General features: G+C 57.9%; 1 protein-coding gene across 1 annotated transcript; it reads left to right on the forward strand.

The window, feature by feature from the left end:
- Window positions 1-2,026: 2,026 nt before the first annotated feature.
- Window positions 2,027-17,801, forward strand: LOC137150475 (collagen alpha-4(VI) chain-like; the record flags this gene model as incomplete). The annotated part of the gene is made up of 21 exons (XM_067544434.1): window positions 2,027-2,111; window positions 2,961-3,277; window positions 3,949-4,027; window positions 4,523-4,671; window positions 4,995-5,090; window positions 6,713-6,766; window positions 7,567-7,638; window positions 7,730-7,756; window positions 8,364-8,408; window positions 9,207-9,260; window positions 9,620-9,682; window positions 10,349-10,414; window positions 11,201-11,263; window positions 11,959-11,991; window positions 12,305-12,367; window positions 12,469-12,531; window positions 13,051-13,113; window positions 15,631-15,693; window positions 16,126-16,161; window positions 17,001-17,037; window positions 17,375-17,801. Coding segments are annotated over exons 1-21 (1,955 nt in total), but the record flags the coding sequence as incomplete, so codon positions are not given.
- Between the last annotated feature and the right edge of the window lie 11 nt (window positions 17,802-17,812).

The following is a 17,812-nucleotide window of genomic DNA, read 5'->3' on the forward strand; positions in this document are numbered from 1 at the left end:
GGCAAGTTGTTCTTGGGACGGAATGTGGCTCCTCCTGACGCATCCATTTATTTATTTATTTAGTTCGTCCGTGGAATAAACAAGCAAACCTCCAAACGCAAAACGTCCTAAGTGAGCAGCCAATTCTCCTCCATCCTGCAGCCGGCCACCGAATCAAAGAATAGATTGTTCTGTTCATTGTGGATGAGCCTCTCCGGATCTGCAGGCGCTTGCTGATATAACGTGCAGCAGTGAGGTAAGAGGCTATGCTTTTTGTAAAGAGAAAACTTTGCACTGGGGAAAACTTTAGAAGATAGAGGGAAATATCCCAGGATCAGCTCTCGGCTGTGTTTTGTTCTCAGCTTGCCACTTTGCTGATGCTTAAAGATGTTTCCATTTAAACAAGGTTCTCTTTCTCTTTGATAAAACAGGGAGAGTTCTGTGGTACCTTAAAGACTAACACATTTATTTGGGCATAAACTTTCATGGGCAGAAACCCACTTCGTCGGATGCTAAACACAGACAAACACGGCTACCCCTCTGGAACTGTCTCTTTGATCTCGCAGTGAAGTTACAGTGTTGAATCCACAAAGTGACAGTTGTGCTCTAAAAATAGAGGTAGGGTGGTCTAGCAGTTAGGGCAAGAGGCTGAGAGTCAGGACTCCGGGGTTCTATTCCTAGCTCCCAGAGGGAATGTGGTCTAGTGGTTAGATCAAGGACTAGGTGTCAGGACTCCTGTGATTTATTCTCAACTGAACCTTAACCTCTCTGCACATCAGTTTTCATGTCTTTATAAATGGGGGGAAGAAACTACTTATCCACCTTTGGAAAGCATGTTGAGATTTTCAGCTGAAAGATGCTATATAAATTCAATTTAAAATTGCTAAATTGAATGTGTTAGTCTTTAAAGTGCCACAGAGCTCTCGTTGTTTTTGCTGTATAAATTCAAAGCATCATCAGTATTTATTAACTCACAGCAACATCAGAGCAAAAGACGTATGTGGACTGTGACCTAGCAAAAAGTTTGCATCTATACAGCTTGAGAAAGGACCAAGAAACGCGATGGATATGGAAAAGTCATTTTTGTACACTGGCATACATTTCAGATATTTGGGGCAAATCTCCCCTTACTGGGTCCCCTTCCCCACCAGACCGCAGCATCAAGTCCATTGCACTGGAATAACAGAGGAACAAAATGCACCCGCATGTGTTTCCACAAAGAGCAAAACAAACAGACTATAAAGGGTGGGTCAGGATCTGCTTTGACAGTCAGTGCTGGGGGAAGCCAAAATCAGCCCCTCAGCTGGGCTGGGCTCTGTTTGTTTTTCCTCAGCAATGTCGGAGAGTGGGAAATGGTGCCAGACCCAGAGCCCTGACCCCGATTCCCAAGGCAGGTGTTTGATTATTATTATTATTGCTATTTGTGCTGCAGTGGCGTCTACAGGCCCCAGCTGAGATCAGAGCTCCTTGTGGCAGGCTCGGTATGTACACAGCGAGGCGGTCCTGTCCCAGAGAGCTTGCAGTCCAACTAAACTAAGCCCTGCGCAAGGTCCTGCTTGAGTCCCACATGAAGGGCTGGGTCCTGCTCTCCCCATGGCTGCAGAAGACCCCCGGCAGTAGAACAGATATGGCAGGCCTGGGGCAGGGGTTGAGCGGGGATGCTTAGAACCGAACCATGGCCTATGGCAGTTCCATGCATGTGGTGGGTGAGGGGGAGTCAAGGCCATGGCTCCCATGGTGCTCAGCCCCTGGGAAGCATGCATAAGGGCCGAGGAGGGCTGGTGAATTGGAGTAGCCTCCAAGGGATACCTCCCCATACCTACTTCCCCGTGGATCTGCCCAGGACCCAGTGTGATGGGTAGCTGCCCCGAGGATTGGACCACGGGGGTGAAAGCGAGGTCTTTTTCCCCAGGTGCAGTTATAGACAACCTGAGGGGCAAGAGCTCCAGGAGGGTGATCCCTGTGCTTTCCCCATACAGACCCGCTGTCCTGTCCCCGGGGCCCCCGTCCCACCCCTGCCCTTCCAGCCCGGGGCCCGCCTGCCAGGATGCAGGGGACGGTGCTGTTCAAACGCTGGCTCACTCTGTGTCTGCTCGCTGTTGGTGCTGGAGGGGCTCGGAGTCAGGACACGGGTAAGTGGGGACTCCTCCCCCAGGGGCCTTTATTGATTCTGATGCGCTGCCTGGGGCCGTCCCAATCCCTACAGGTCGGTGCTGCTGCTGACGCCCAGGGCGTACCCCGACAGGGACCCCCAGGCCCTACTCTCTGTGCACAATGAGGTGCAGGGGCTGGTGAGGGGATCCACGGAGACCCCCCGGCCTTGCTGTCTGTGTACGTGGGCGGGTGAAGGGACTCCCAGGGTCCATCCCCTATGGAAGTGGCTTTCAACCTGTGGGTCGCGGACCTCTGGGGTTCCACAGACTGTCTAAGATTTCCAAATGGGTCCACAACTCCATTCGAAATTTAGAGTTTAAGGCCAGGAAGGACCGTTATGTAGCCTCACCTCCAGTATAGCACCGGCCACTCAATGCCACCTCCTCGCTGAGCCTGACACCCAGCATTAGACCAAAGCACCGCGGCCCCCAGGAGAGCAGACTCTGTGACACAAGCAGAGAACAGGAGGGACCAAGGTGCGCCTACCTGAGCCCTTAGCTCCGATCTCCGGAGCCTCCACTGGTGCAGCAACGTCCACACCGCGATTTGTAGTGTGCTAGCACAAGTCTGTCTACGTGTGTGTGTGTGTGTGTGTGTGTGTGTGTGTGTGTGTGCAGGGGGGAATGGATGCTCCCAGCTGCCGTGCAGACCTGCCTTGGAAGGTCCCCCCGCAAAGCTGACTCCTGAGAAGCCATTTGACACCATGGGTGGGCGGGGGAGACCCTGGCACAGGTGTCCCCGGGAGTGTGTGGGAGGGAGACGTGGAGGGGCGGTGGTGCGTGAGAGGGGGCAGGGAGCTGGCTGGGTCTCCATGTTCTGCCCTGCAGGAATTTGCCCCCTGCACCTGCTCATCGGCCTGGACGTCACCGATTACCAACAGTCCAGCCTGCACCAGTACCTGGGAGGCATCATCCGGGAGCTGCTCTCCCTGACCAGGGTCAGCTGCGCCCAGCTCAACATCACCTTGAGCATCCAGAGCGTGGACCAGGACGGAGAGGTCATCTTCCGAGCCCGCCTCGCCAGGTACCAGGAGGACACCTTGCAGCAGCTGCACGTGGCGCACGCCTTCAGGCGCGCCTACCTGAACCAGCCCTCCCTGCAGAGATTCCTGGAGATGAGCAGACGCCTACCAGAGAGTAACAAGGTAGAGGCCAGCACCGCATGGGCGCACCCTGCAGCCACCACGACACCCTCTCGGGCTCCTTTCCTCGGCCAGCTCTGCCCATGTAACCCTCCGGCTGCCTCTTCCCTGCGGAGCTCCCGTTGCTTCACCGCAGTCCAGCCAGTGTTTGGTTCTGTCTGTCTGTTTATCCTGCTGCCCATCACCGTGGCATCAGAGCGCCTTCCTTGTAAAATCAGTAGCAATAGCAGCGGCCCCGGTGGATTTCATGGGCACTCTTCCTATTTTGGAGTGAAAACTCTGCTTGGGGGAGGAGATTTGTGATGGTCTTACTTGTCTCTGTTTTGGCTTGGTTTTGCTGAGGGAGGCTGGGGTGGGGGCGTGTCAGGGCTGGGAACATCATTCTCATGGCGGGTAGGCTTTTCGAAGAGAAAGGCTCCTGGGTGCTCAGCAGAGGTTTCACCTGAGCTGTTTGGCTGCCCAGGTCAGTTGTATCTGGGGCATTTGGTGTCAGCACAGCGGGGTGCGTCTGGCTTGGACGTAATACCCGGTCCGTCGGGCAGAATCAGAGCTGCTTTGCTGCTGCTGCGTAATGTGTGGCCCCAGGCTGGGGGACGCTAGCTGTGTCCGCCTGCATCCTGCTCCCTCCACAGCCGCCCACAGGCTGATGTGTCCCCAACGTGTCTGTGCCCCAGGTGCTGCTGCTGTTTACGGACGGGTTGGATGGTGATGCAGAGGAGCTGGAAGAGATGTCGACCACTCTGCGGGTGCAAGGTTTGTGGGTCGATCACACAACCTCCCTGAGACCGGTGCTCATATGGGGGGGGGGGGAGTCAGAACATTTGTCCGGGGCACAACCAGGGTGCAGGAGCCTTGATGTAGTGTGGAGATCTCAGGTGCGATGGGGCCTGGTGTCTGCATTCCCCTCTTGGCTACATTGCACCTCTTTGGTGGAGGCCACATTTTACCATTGCCCCATGGCACTGGTCTGCCCCCGGCTCGCACCTGCCTGGCTCTCAAAGTACTTTGCAAACATTTGCTGATCCTTACCGGTCCTGCGAGGCAGGACAGTGTCATGGCCTGAACCCTACGGATGGGGAAACTGAGGCACGGAGCGGCTAAGGGACGCAGTCAGATAGGGAGTCATGTGCCCCAGGGCATCAATCACCTAACCCACGCCTCACGGCGCTTGGTAACCTGTGTCCCCCCCTGCCCCGGGGTGCCACACGCTGCCCTCCCCCCCCGCTCTGCCCCCCTTTCCTGTCCTAGGCCAGCTCGACACGCTGGTGACCATCGCGATGAACAATGCTACCCGGGTGGAAGAGCTGAAGCTCATTGAGTTTGGGCGAAGGTTCGGGAACAGCCAGCAGCTGAGCATGGAGAGGCCAGAGATCGGCAGCGTTTTGGCTCAAGAACTGGTAAGGCAGGGCCCTTTCCCAGCCGGTGGGATTCCGTGTCGGCAGGGAGACGGGAGACGGCTCTCGTGGGCCCTGGGGGCTGATCCCTTCTAGCTGAGGGCAGAGATGCTTCACAAGGTGGGCCTATCACATGGGCCAGGGATACTGACTGCACGGCAGCTCCTGTGCTCTGAGCGAGGGAAGCCTGGTGACCAGGTTTGCCTCCCTGGCAGTGGTCAGTCGCTCGCTCTGTGTCGGCCCACAGCTCCCTTGCTCCTTGCAGAGACCGCAGGGCAGAGGTCCCTGCCCTGGATGTGACGCTGGCATTTTCTGTCCCACTGCAGCTGGCTGTGTCAGAGAGGAAGTGCTGCCATCCGTGCCCCTGCACCTGCATAGGACTCCCGGGCCTGCCAGGCCCCGTGGGTGTTCCAGGGCGCAAGGTAAAGCGCTTGCTGCAGGTGGCCGGCCCTGGCACTGCATGCAGGGCTGTCACATGCCGCCTCCGCTTTGGTGAGGGGGGTTGTGTTGTTCCCTTCGGGTGCTTTGGCCTGGGCTCTAGCAGGAGCGTGAGACTGTGCAGGCCTGCGATTTGCCTGGCTCACAGCCCACGCCCGCCCACTCTGCATGGAGGTGACGAAGTTGGAGTCATGCACTTGGCCCCTTTGCTATGCTGGGTTTCTTTACACTGGTGCAGACCCCTGCTAGAGACGTGCTGCATCAGTGTAAATAGTGGCGCCTGCAGATGAGGCTCCCCGTGGCTCCAAACTACGTCTGGGCGCAAACCACACCGGCGGCGTATCTGCATCAAGGATTTGCACCAGTGCAGGGAAACCAGCGGAGCTGCCAGTGCAAAAACACCCTGTGCAGATGACCGCTAGGAAAACGCTTGTTCTGAGCTTACATGCCTTTTGCACTTGCTCACTGGTCTGAGAAGTCAGGATGAGGGCAGATGTTTGCACATCTGCATCGGCACAGCGTGGAGGAATGATATAAAGGCACAAGGGGATTTTTGTTTTTTTGTGTTTCTGAGCAGAGTTTATAATGTTCTCTTTGCCTTCCAGTTGGGGATAAATCTCCTGGTGTCTCCAACTCACATTCCTACTGGCTTTGCTGGGCCTAGGCTGTCTGACCCAGCTGGTTGGTCCCCTGTTGACTTGGCCGCTGTGTTGTCTGAGCTCTATTAGCTGGTGGTGTTGTGTTAACTGGGGTCACCAGACACTGAAGTTGGTCTTAACCACTTAGTCAGAGTGATTAATACTTAGAACGTCCATTTCGTGCTGCGTGTTTTCCTCTGGGGATCTCAAAGCGCTTTACAAACACGATTGTTTTACTAAGAGAGAAACTGAGGCATAGAAGCGAAGTGATTTGCCCAAGGCCACTAGACTGCGGGTGGAGGATAGACTCCAGGCACCCTGAATCACAGTCCCTTGCTCTAACTATTATGCAACATTCCCTCGGAACTGAGGATAGGAACCAGGAGCCTTGACCACCTCAGCCTCTGCTCTAGCCATGAGAGAGCTCCTTCCCAGAGTCCAGACTAGAACTCAGGGGCTGTGACTCGCAAACTCTCGCACAGAGCTGGGAAGAGAACCCACCAAATCCTGATTCCAAAGCTTCTTGCTCTATTCACTAGGCAACACTCCCCTCTTCCTCTCCCGCTGTGCCTAGAATCCAAGGCTCCTGGATCCCAGCCCTGTGCTCAGCCCACTAGACCACAACGGTCCCCTTAGTTGAATCCCCAGTTAAGCAGTTGCACACAGTACAGCTGTCACTCAGCCCAGCACGCCCCCAGTCAGCCAAAGAGATCTCTCTGAGTGCTGAGCAGAGCTTACCCTCAAGCACTTGCCTTGATTCTGCACTGCTGCTCCCCTGGGTTGTCTGGAGCTCACAGGCTGGGACTTTACGTCCTGCTGGGTCCTAGCATTCTGGGCACGGAGAGGGGAGTGAGCCCTAGAGTGGATGCCGCCGGCTGTTCTCTGGAGTGCCCAGACTGGGACCTAGTGCCCGGAGCAGGCTGTGTCCCAGGAAGCTGACTTCAAACGTTCTGTTCTCTCGGTCCTAGGGGAAGAAAGGAACAAAGGGGCTGGTTGGTGACCACGGGAACTATGGACACAGTGTGAGTAGACCTGTCATCTGTCTCTTAAACCTCCAGTGGAAGGCTGGCTGCTCCTTGAGCCCAGGGTGTAGAAATGGGGTGTGTGGGATGCACCCCACAAACCTAGACCCGGCCTGATAATCTGTTTCAAGGGCAGAGATGCTGTGCACAGGCTGGGCTGGCTACCAGGCCTGGCTGCTGGTGTGTTCTGGTGAGCAGAGCGCTGGCCATAAAGACGCGGTCCCCTCCCGGCTTCTGCGATAGGAAGAGCATCGGGGTGGGACTCCGGTGTCCCACAGACTTTGCCCACCCTGATTACAGCTTAGCGGCAGCAAGACGTCTGATTCTTTCCCTCGCGGGCCACGGTAGGGTGGTGCCCTGGAGATTGATCTACTCTGCTTCTGCAGTCCCAGGTGATGGGGCTCCCACCACTTTCCATGCTCGCATTGGCTGCGTGAGTCCTACTGCCCCATGGCCCTGGGCCGTCCCATGCTCATACATCCCGCTGCCCTCCGGCACTGGGCCGTCCCGTGCTCACACGTGCCACGTAAGCAATCTAATAGCATTCACTGCTAAGGAGCATTACCTGATACCCAGCCTGGATTCTCCTTAGCTCAGCTTTCTCCCACTGCAACTCCTGGTCCCCCGTCCCCTCCCGCCCCGAGCACCCTAGACATTTCCCCAGCTGGACAGACCTGGCTCTGGGGGACTCCTGGCCCCTGTCGTGTGCGGCCCGGAAGAGACGTGCGTGATGCTTATTTCTGAAGCCACCTTTACTGCTGGGATGTTTGAAGGTATCTCCTTTCCAATCCCTGTTTCAGGGGGCGCAGGGGCTGCGGGGGCTCCAAGGAAACTGGGGAACCCAGGGATGCCCAGGCCAGCGTGGGCCCAAGGTAAGATGCCAGACCCAGCCTCGGCAGCTGCTTTCCCTTTGGTTCAGAGATCCCTCCGTCTAACCGGCTTTCTCTCTCTGTCTTGCTTCAGGGACTGATGGGATACCCTGGAGAGCAGGTACAGAGACCTTCATGTTTGGTGTGCGTGGAGAAACAAACGTATGTTGTAGAGCAAATCTTAAGGCAAACGTGGCAGGGCTCAGCTTCGTGGCACATCCGCACAGTAACGAGACCCGCTAGCCACACTCCCTCCCTAAACGTCTCCCTGCACGAACTCCGACGTGGCATACCCGGCGCGCTCCTCTGGGGCCAGGCAGAGCAGGTATCTGCCGGCGTGCCAGGGGAATGCACGCCGTCCCAGGCAGAGGGAAGACAAACGCCCCGAGCTGTTCTGTTCATCAGCCTCCAAAAATCCACTTGAGGGCTCCTCAGTGCCTGGCAGTGGCTTTGGTGCTTCTGGTTGCACAGGGGTGAGGAGAGAAGAGAGAGACCATGGTGGCAGCAAATGAGGGGGGAGGAGGGGCTGGGCAAAGAGGAGTGGGAGGGGAGGTGACTTGTGCCATGGCATCCTCTCTGATAAGATGCAAAATGCTGAGAACGCCTGGCCCTAGCCGACGGGGCCAGGAGGGACACATGCTGCTCCTGAACCTGCTCCAGAGCACCTGTTTATTTGGACTGTTCTCACGTAGCATCCAGGACTAAGACAACTACAAATCTCTTTCCAGGGAGCTCCTGGGGAAGCGGGATACGAGGGCATCTCTGGGGAGAAGGTGAGCTATGCAACTGCATGTTCTGCAGCAGAGCTGGGCAAACCCCAGGCCCCTGTGCCATGCTTGCTGTGTGTTCCCTAAAACAGTGGTTCTCAACCGGGGTACGTGTCCCCGTGCGGGTGCACAGAGGTCTTCTCAGGGGCACATCAACACATCTAGATAGTTGCCTAGTTTTACAACAGGCTACGCTAGTGAAGTTAATACAAACTAAAATTTCATATAGACAAAATGAGAACGTAAGCAATTTTTTCAGTAATAGTGGTGTGGCACTTTTGTATTTGATTTCGCAAGCAAGTCGTTTTTAAGTGAGGCGAAACCTGGGGTACACAAGACAAATTAGATTCCTGAAAGGGGTACAGTGGTCGGGAGTGCTTGAGAACCACTGCCCTAAAACGATCCACCGCATCAACCTCCACAAGGCGGGGCTCCTGGAGAAACGACAGTCCTCGCCCAGAACTGAACCCAGGCTTTCAGGAGCGAATGACACGCCCCTCTGCAGCTTGAACTAAAACCCCAAGCCTGAGAAGTTCGTGGCCAGACTCCCCGCGATGTTGTGCCCTCTGTCCCCTCGCTGGTGTCTGTAGCAGCCTCCTAGTCTCTGTGGATCAGGCACGGAGGGGAAGATGCAGCACGCAGTGAGCTGCGGTAACCCTCCGTCTAGCCGGGGATCGGCCCTTAGAGCCATTGGAGCCAAACGATCAATCGGTGGAGCTCTCCCAGGCAGAATAGCAGGCATCAGCAATGACCAATGGACAGTGAGGGAGGGTTCACTCTTTTCCCGGATTCTCTCGTTCCCAGGGGGAAGCCGGTCTGTTTGGGAGCCCCGGGATGAAAGGATCCCGTGGGAGGCAGGTGAGCAGGCAGCAGGGATGAGCAGGTAAAGGAGCCCCCGGGAGAGGAGACGGATCCGTGCCCACCTCCCCTCCCCCAGGGCACTGTGACCTCAGACCCCGGCTCCGAGCCCCGCCCCACTCGGTGTGGCCCAACTCGCACGGTGATGCTCTCCTCGCTTGCCCGGAGCAGGGCACAGACCCCTGTCTCATGCAAACTGCTTCCCAAAGAGCCAGCCGCCTTCAGGGTGACAGGGCTGCGTCAGCAGGATGACCCCGTGGGGTGGGACCCCTGGCAGTGCTGACTCAGCTCCAGCCTCCCGCAGTTCCCACCCCTGCTGGCGCCATGCCGCTAACCCTTTTCCTCCTGCCTCGATCCAGGGCCGGAAAGGCTCCCCAGGCCTCCGTGGCGACACAGGGCCTCCAGGAACACCTGGCGATGCTGTAAGTGTGGGGGAGATTCGCGGGGAGGTAGCTGTTGCCGTGCAGACCCCAGGGGCAGTGACTCCTGCCTGCTCGCTGCCCCGGTGTACAATGAGTTCCGTGGGTCTCGCTCTCAGCCCCTGAAATCACCGTGGCATTTGGCACTAATTGGCCCCCCTGGTTGGTCGCTTTGGTGGCGAGGCCAAGGGCTGGCTGGGCCCCAGAGGAAACGGAGTGGTCTCCGGGGTCGTGCCGGTGCATGTTGGTGGAGCAGTACCGTATGGGGGAGCTTGCCCTACTGGTGCCTATGCCCTGTGGATACACAGACCTTCCTCCCCACCCTGGGGCAGTGAATCTGGCCCCTTCCACCAGCCCTACATTCGCCCAAGCTGTCTTACCCAGCAGAAAAGCGAAGAGCGAGTGAGGGCTGCAGAGTGCACAGCTGGGGTCCCTGGGTGGGCAAAGGGGATGTGTTAATCCCAAACGCCCATCTTCAGAGACATGAGAGGTACCGCCAGGCACCGAGGGGGCATGTCCCACACGACGGACACCCTGCCATTTGCAGCCGGATCTTGCTCTGGGCATAGAGTCTAGCTTCAAAGTCTAAGGGGAGAAATGAATGCTGAGTTCGCTGGCAAGAAAAGGCTAAGTGTGTGTGCTCACCCCCTCTGGCTCCATGCCCCACAGGGAAATCCTGGGAGAAGCAGCACAGCCCAAGGCGTCCCCGGAAGGAAGGGAGAAAGAGGCGCCCAGGTAATGGCAGAAAACCCTTCCCCACTCTCGAGCGATAGGTCACTTGGCGTTAGTTAGATGCTCCAGACAGATGCTGCTAGACAGCCTGGTTTGCTACAGGTCGAGAGAAGCAAAGGGCTGCATCCTTGGTACCCTGTCCTGTGGTCAGTTCAGAGCTCGCCAGCTAAACAGAGCTGGACCTGGGCGGTACGTGGCTGGGAAACCTGCAAAGAACTGCAGGAGCTGCACAGACGATTGAATGGGGAGGGCGTGACGATAGAGGGTTCTGGCAGTGCTTTCTGCAGGATGAGATGTCAGTGCCACCAGGCAGCCAGTGGAAAGAGGCACAGAATGGCGCAGAGCTCTGGGAGCTCTGGATGATGATGTCTAAGGATTTGCTTCCCCGGGGTGCTCTGCCCGGAGGAAGGGGGTGCTCCTGGGAAGGTGCTTGCAGGGCCGGTTGGACCAAGCAAGGGGGTCAGAGGTCCCCTCGGAGAGCAAGGAGCCAGTTCTCCCCTTGTGCACAGGAGAGCACGGTGCTGATTTTGCACAGGTGTAAATGACAGCACCGGGCAGCGCAATGAAGAATCGGGCTCCCGGTGAGGGGCCGGGAGAGGCTGTGCTTAACAGAGGAAGAAACCCGGGGCTGTGCCGGCGAGGTGGCAGTGTGGGGTCCCTGCCCAGTCTGCAGCCCACGCCACTCACAGTCTGTAGGGGGTGGAGGGGGCTGGACTCTCTCTCTCTCTCACCCCAGGCCATTTCTCACAGCTTTGTTCTGCTTCTCTTTCTGACCCCTCCGCTGAACAGGGGGACTCTGGACCGGAGGGCAGACCTGGGCCGCCTGGATCCCAGGGGCCAACTGCAGATCCGGTACGGGTCACTGTCTTGTCCTGCATGAGATGTCCAGTGTCTGTCCTAGGACCTCTTGTGCTCCGAGCTCCCCCCACCCCAGGCCCCAACCTGTATCTTCAGTAAGACCTCAGCCCCTGGCAAGGTGAAGGTGGCGAAAGCTGCTGGCCCCTTCCCTAGCATGTGTGTCTGAAATCAAGACCCATCTGCCCAGTTCCTTGTTCCGTTTCTGTGGGGCAGGGAAGGCTGGGAGGGACTGATCGTACAATAAAGCCATGAAGATCCTGGAGGATCGGAGCCACCATCAGCTTCTGGAGCCTGCTTCCTGTCTGCTGGGGGCTGGTTTAATGCCCGTGTCCCCTCTGGGGGTGCCCACCCCATCTTTACCCAGGCCATGCGTCCTCCTGCCCCATGGAGGTCTGTCATCACAGAGCTGGGGAGAGTTCCCCTATGAGCCCTAGGTTTCCAAGAGGGGGCAGGGCAGGGTAAAGGGCATCCCCTCCTCGGGAGCTGGGTGGGAGCTCCCCAGGCACCCAGCCCTCAGAGTCTGGCCCTGGGCCCAGAACTGGCTGTTGAAACGTTGTCTCCCTGTTAGTATCCCAGTGTTTGCCCAATGCCGCTGGGCTGAGCGGGGAGGCTGGGGCTGGGGGATAGCTTTGGCCTCCAGTTTAGCCGGGTTGTGTAGTGAAGAAACAATGTCTGTGTCTTCTCCCCAGAGCACGTGCCTGAAGGGGCAGAAAGGAGCCCAGGTGAGAACTGATCGTGAGAACCGATGACTCCCTGTTACCCCCTCCCGCCGCCCCCGAGGGAGGGAACTATCCTTATCCCCAGTTTGCTGATGGGGAAACAGGCTCAGAGAGGGCAAGTGACTTCCCCAAGGTCACAGTGAGTCTGTGGGATTGCTGGGGGCAGAGCCCAGGCTCCCCGTTCCCCTCCTCTGACCCACACAGCCACACTTCTTCCCAGAGAGAGGAACAGAACCCAGGAGTCCTGACTCCCGCCCCCTCCTGCTCATTCTGGAATCTCTCCCTACCATTTTTTGTCTTCCTGGTCTCTCCGTAGGGCAGGAGGGGCATTGCAGGTCTCCCCGGTGCTGCTGGTCAGAAGGGCTACCAAGGTGCACAGGTGAGGCCAGCTGGATCCGCCCACGGGTGCCTGACTCGGACTGTCTGCGTGGGCTCGCGCTTGGAGCATCTGCATTTCCCCTCCTGCTTTTTCTGTTCCAGGGCCTGCGAGGTCTCAGAGGGACGAAGGGCGTCGCGGGTCACTCGGGGTGCCGTGGAGCTCAGGTGCCGCCCCCACTTTACAGATGGCCAGAGATGAGATGAGGATCGTGAAATGGAGGAACGGTGCTTCTGCTCCGTCCCTCCGGCGCTGGGATCCGTCCATCCCCCAGCCGCAGCCGGCACCCAGTGGGGTTAGGGGGCAGCGTTTGTTCTCTGTGGTTTACATGGTTCCCCTTGCATGGTTCGTGTTTCCCCAGGGACACAAAGGCATTTGCTGCAGGCTGCAGGGCATCTGCTCTGCCAGTGATGAGCTCCTCACCGCAGGGCCCTGTCCCTGCTGGAAAATGGTCCCCCATGGTAAGGACTCATCCTACCCACGCCAGCTGGGGCGCTGGCTCTGCCTATGCCTCCTCGCTGGGGGTCCCCCTTGCATCTCCCAGCCTATCACCCCAGCAGGCAGAGTGAGCTGAGCTAGTTGCTGGGCATTGCCTGAGGGTCTAGATCTAGTTCCCCATAAGCCAGGGGGCTGGCTGGTCCTGGCACCAGTGGGCATTTTCGGAGCTACCTTTGTCTTTTGCCTAGGGGCTTTCTGGAGACATGGGCTCCCCAGGGAACACCGGCCCTGCTGGCCCCAAGGGCGAGAAGGTCAGTGAATCGTGGCGTATTGCGTGACAGGGGGCATGGCGCAGAAATCTCCCCGCAGGTCCTCTTGACGACTGGGTGCGGCTCTGTTTGTAAGAGCACTGCAGAGCCCTGCCGTGGTGGCTCAGAGTGTTACCCATGACCCCAGTGAGTGTATAGGGAGAAGCATTAATTAGATCTGGGTTCAGGTGGGGGATCCTCTGAATTTCTCGTCCCCACCCTGGAAGGTTTGTCTGGGCGCTGCTTCCCCTTTATAACCCTGTTGGCTTTGGTCCGTTAGCACTTCCCGTGAGCAGGCAGGCTTCTCTCTCTTCCAGGGGCAGGCCGGAGGAAGAGGCAAGGAAGGGGATGCGGGATCTCTGGGGCACAAGGGGGCACTGGTGAGTCAGGTGTGGGGAACGTTGGCATTGCCTGGCACGGGTGTTTCTCATGGTGCTGGACTTGCTCAGCCATGCGTCCGAGAACAGGTTCTCCTGGCCAGAGGCCACTGCAGATGGGAGGTAAGGTTCCCACCTCCTCCTTGTCAGGACCCAGCTGTTCCCCTTAGACACCAAAATGACTTTTTGGATCTCCAGTGGGAGTCCCCTCCCAAATGCATTGCAGCCACCCAGCACCAGTGCAGAGGGGCCTAGGACCTGAGTGGGGGTGAAGATGCACCTGTTATGGCTCCGGCTGTCCCTTTGCCTGAGAGAAAAGAGTCACCTCCATTCCTGATCCAGGGTGCCTGGGAAAGCATCTCTGCGGTGCTTTGCAACAGCTGGCCATCCTGCCAATTTGATTGTCCCCGTGATGTCCCCCAGAGAACTGGGGAAATTCACAGCAGGACAGGCTGGGCCTTTCAGGCTGGGCAGGGGAGTGGGGAGGTCGCAGGTTTTGGGAACAAGCCCTTAACCCTTAGCCAAAAGGGATTTGGGACAGAGGTACTGTGTATGTGTAGGTCCTACAGTAATGATGTATCTTTTCTAGGGGGACAATGGGTGTGATAAACGAGGATCTCCAGGGAGGAAGGGCCCAAAGGTAATCACGGCTTCTGACAAACCAGCAGTTCTCCTCTCCCCAATCCCCTTGCCTTGCGCACTTTCATTGTTGAGCCTGATTCCGGTCTCGCTGATACTGGTGGAAATCAGGGGCTGCGTCACTGGAATGGCTGCTTTTCATCCGCGCAATACCAGCCCCGCTCTGGAATGCTGCACTTCCTCCAAAACTCTTGCTGTCCAGCACCCCGGAGGCGGCTGCATTTCAGCACTGGGTGAAGCGGTTCCTGAGTGTGGATCCAGGCCCCGCGTGCAGTCACCTCTCTCCTGCTTTCTTGTGTAGGGCTCCCGAGGAGGCCGTGGGGATCCGGGCGTCCAGGTGAGTGGAGAGCCAGCTGCTTAGCACTATCATTTCACAGTGACTGCATCCAGACAAGGGATAATTACCCGGGGTCCAGCACAGCCTCTATGTTCTCTGCCAGCTGTGATTGTCACTCAGCACGGCCGGGGAGGCGCAGTTGGCATGGAGGGCAGTGCGAAGGAGGGGCCATCGGACAGTACAGCTGCGGGAGGTGGGGTCTGGAGGGGAGAGCATCTGCTCCTGCATGAGGCGTGGAGGGCATAGGGGACAGGGATCTAATGACAGAAGATACACAGCAGGTAGGTGGATACTCCTAGGTAGGGGACATAAGAGACAGACCAACAATTAAATAGGGCTATAGACTGATAAGAGGATGCATGGTGTATAAGGGAACAAATACTCCTGTATAAAGAGGGTGTAAAAGCTACGTGCAGAGGACAGAGAACATCTGTAGAAAAAGGCAAGTGGGACGGGAGAAGGACCGGTGGGGGGCATAGGGCACAGGAGGGGCGTGGACCAGAGGATCTCTAAGGGCAAGCTGGGAAGCATCTGTGTAAGTGGGGTGCACGGGACAGCTAGTGACTTCCTCTCACCCAGTGCTGGTGCCTGACTCTGCCTGCCTGTTCCCTGTTATTCTCAGGGTAACAGAGGCGAGAAGGGTGCCACGGGGGACAAAGGTGGGAAAGGCCTGCGTGGACCCAGGGTGAGTACAGCGCTGCTAGGGCCTCCGAGCCCAGTCCGGCTTCCTCCTCAGGCTGGATCCAGCACACACCCAGTCTGCCAGGCTGCAGCAATGCCCGTCTCTTCCCCCAGTGCCAGCCCACACCCTAGGCCTCATGCCCACCTGCTGTCTTGTTCAAAGCAAGATTTGCCATGCAAACCCAGCTGGTCATACGTGAGCAGCCAGCGCTCCCCATGCAAAAGCATTTCTGACCCCCCTCTGCTAACCACCCCATCTCCTGCTCCCAAATACAGCTCTAGGAGAGGGGCCCTTTGCCCTGGACTGTAGGCGCTGAGGCGGCGGCCTAGGCTCTGGATATGAGCATCTCCTGCTGGCTGAGGTTCGCTGGTGGGTCTCATGCTTTCCCTGCGGTGAAGCACTGGGCTGTCCCCAGGGGCTGTTTCACACTGTCTTGTGCTGCCCTGCCGGTTCGTGTTCTCTAAAATTGCCCCCCAATTTTTCAGGGGCCAGCTGGGAAAAAGGGAGACCAAGGGGTGCGTGGAAGCATGGGACCTCCGGGAGATATGGTAGGGTCTTGATGCATGGTTGTCTCGGTGGGACTGCGTTTGGCGGGAGTGGGGACGCGGGGCCGGGGGCATAATCAGCCAGCGACTGTGTCTGGGCTTACAGAAGGTCTGGATGTTTTCTGGGGGGGCTATACATAACCCAGCTTCTCATGCTGAGATAAGGGTCACCTGACCTCATGCTTCAGGACATAAACTGATCACCTGCCGAGGTCTGGCAGAAACCCATGTGCAGCGTGGCACTGGTTGGCCAGGTGCACGTTCCTCTGAGGAGCTGGATAGAGGCCGTGGCCAGGGGCAGGGGAATGGCCTGGGTGGGCAAATGCTCTCTCAGGAGGGGGGGGGGGCGGTGTCTGCGTCGATTCCACTGCTCTGAGTCCTCCCAGGCTTTCTCACTCCCTTTTTATTCTCTTATTTTCCCTTTTCTGCTCCGAGGGTCTGACGGGTTTGCCTGGAGTTCCCCTCTACAAGGTAAAGGGTTCTCCCCTCATGCAGGGTCTGGCTAGCCTGGGTGGGTCAGGAAGGGGGTGTGTTGGCTTGGGGAGAGCGCAGCCGCCTCGTCTCTCTGGGACACACTGCCGTGAGAGGGTGCCATTCGCCCTTTAAACCAGCAGCAGCTACCCCTGACGTGCACCCTTGTGCACCCTTGTGCTGCGGGCTCGCCTTCCATGCCGTTGCATCTCTCTGAAGCCCCACGTGACATCCCAGCAGGAAGAGAAGCTGCGGAAGTGAGTGTCCCTTGAGAGACAGGGTGGGGCAGGACGTAGCAGGGATTTTCCCGCACAGCAGGTGTGTGCTGGGTGTTGGTGTTTGCGTCTCTCGTGAGCTCCTCCGGGCCGGGCGGGGGGAGCTGTTTACGGGGTGGACGGAAGCCAAGAATTTCCCTGCACATGGGATTGGCGGATCTAAGTCTGACACTGCAGTAGGCTGTACGACCTCATAGTTTGAATGTCCGCATGATCACACGTGGGCAGAGCTTGGTTTGTGAGCAGAGTTTGGGTGACTACCAACCAGAAATCCTCCCCTCTCCCCCCGGTGGAAATATCCCAAGGATACAAGACCTCATGTTAATTCAGTCCTGTGAATTTCTCCCATCCCTTTGACAGAAGGAGCTTGCAAAAGATCTACACACACTTTCCAAGAAACCTGGGTCTAGTTAGGTCTACTGCGGCCTCTGGGATCAGCACCGACTTGCCCACAGGTCTCTCTGTGTCACATGGGGGTCCTGGGGAGGAGGAGGCCAATTGCCCTGGAAAGAAAAGGCAAGGAACAAAACTAGAACTGATCCAACTTCCCTCTCTCCCTTCCAGCCCTGTGATCTCATTGCCTCTATCCGAGAGAGCTGCGGTAAGTGTTCGGTTCCGCCTGCTTTGTGAGGGGCTGGCAGAACTGGGGAGGGAGGTCTGCCTAGTGAGAAGCATAGTGAAACCAGCAGCATGAACTAGGGCCTGAGATGTGTTGTTTGCTGCGACAGAGGCGCTGGGAGTTTCGGAGCGGTGGATGGACGTGGCAGGGACAGATGGATGTCCTGGGTGGGTGGACGTGGCCGGGGCATTCTGGGAGTTAATGGCTGGTTCATCCTGACCCCTGCCCAGCTCGCTCTCTGAATGGGCTCTGTGCTGATCCCACGTGCAGCCCCAGGGAAGGATGTCATGGTGTCTTTGCTTGTTCCGTCTCTGTTCAGACCCTGACTCCCTGGCATGCCCGCTCTTCCCCACCGACCTGGCCGTGGTGGTGGAGTTATCTGCCAACATCACCGCCGCTGAGTTCGGCCGCTTGACAAATGCCCTGGCCTTCCTGCTCCGGGACCTGCGCATCTCCCAGGGCAACTGCCCTGCCGGGGCCCGCCTGGCCCTGCTCTCCTACGCTTCCACCCCCACCTACCTGCTGCGCTTTGCTGACGTGCAGAGCAAGGCGCCGCTCCTGCGGCTGGTGGGGAGCCTGTCCTACGTGCGCTCCACCCAGAGGGGCCGACTGGCTGCTGCCATGAGGTTCGTGGGCCACAACACCTTCAAAAGGGTGAGGCCAGCCTTACTGGGCAGGAAGGTGGCGGTGTTCCTGACCAGCGGCCGGGGCCAGGCCCTGGAGGGCATTGGCAAGGTTGCCCTGGAGTATGAGGCCC

The sequence above is a fragment of the Emydura macquarii genome, unplaced genomic scaffold, assembly GCF_026122565.2.
Source record: "Emydura macquarii macquarii isolate MOO-44397 ecotype Brisbane River unplaced genomic scaffold, CSIRO-AGI_Emac_v2 contig_170, whole genome shotgun sequence".
NCBI lineage: Eukaryota > Metazoa > Chordata > Testudines > Chelidae > Emydura > Emydura macquarii.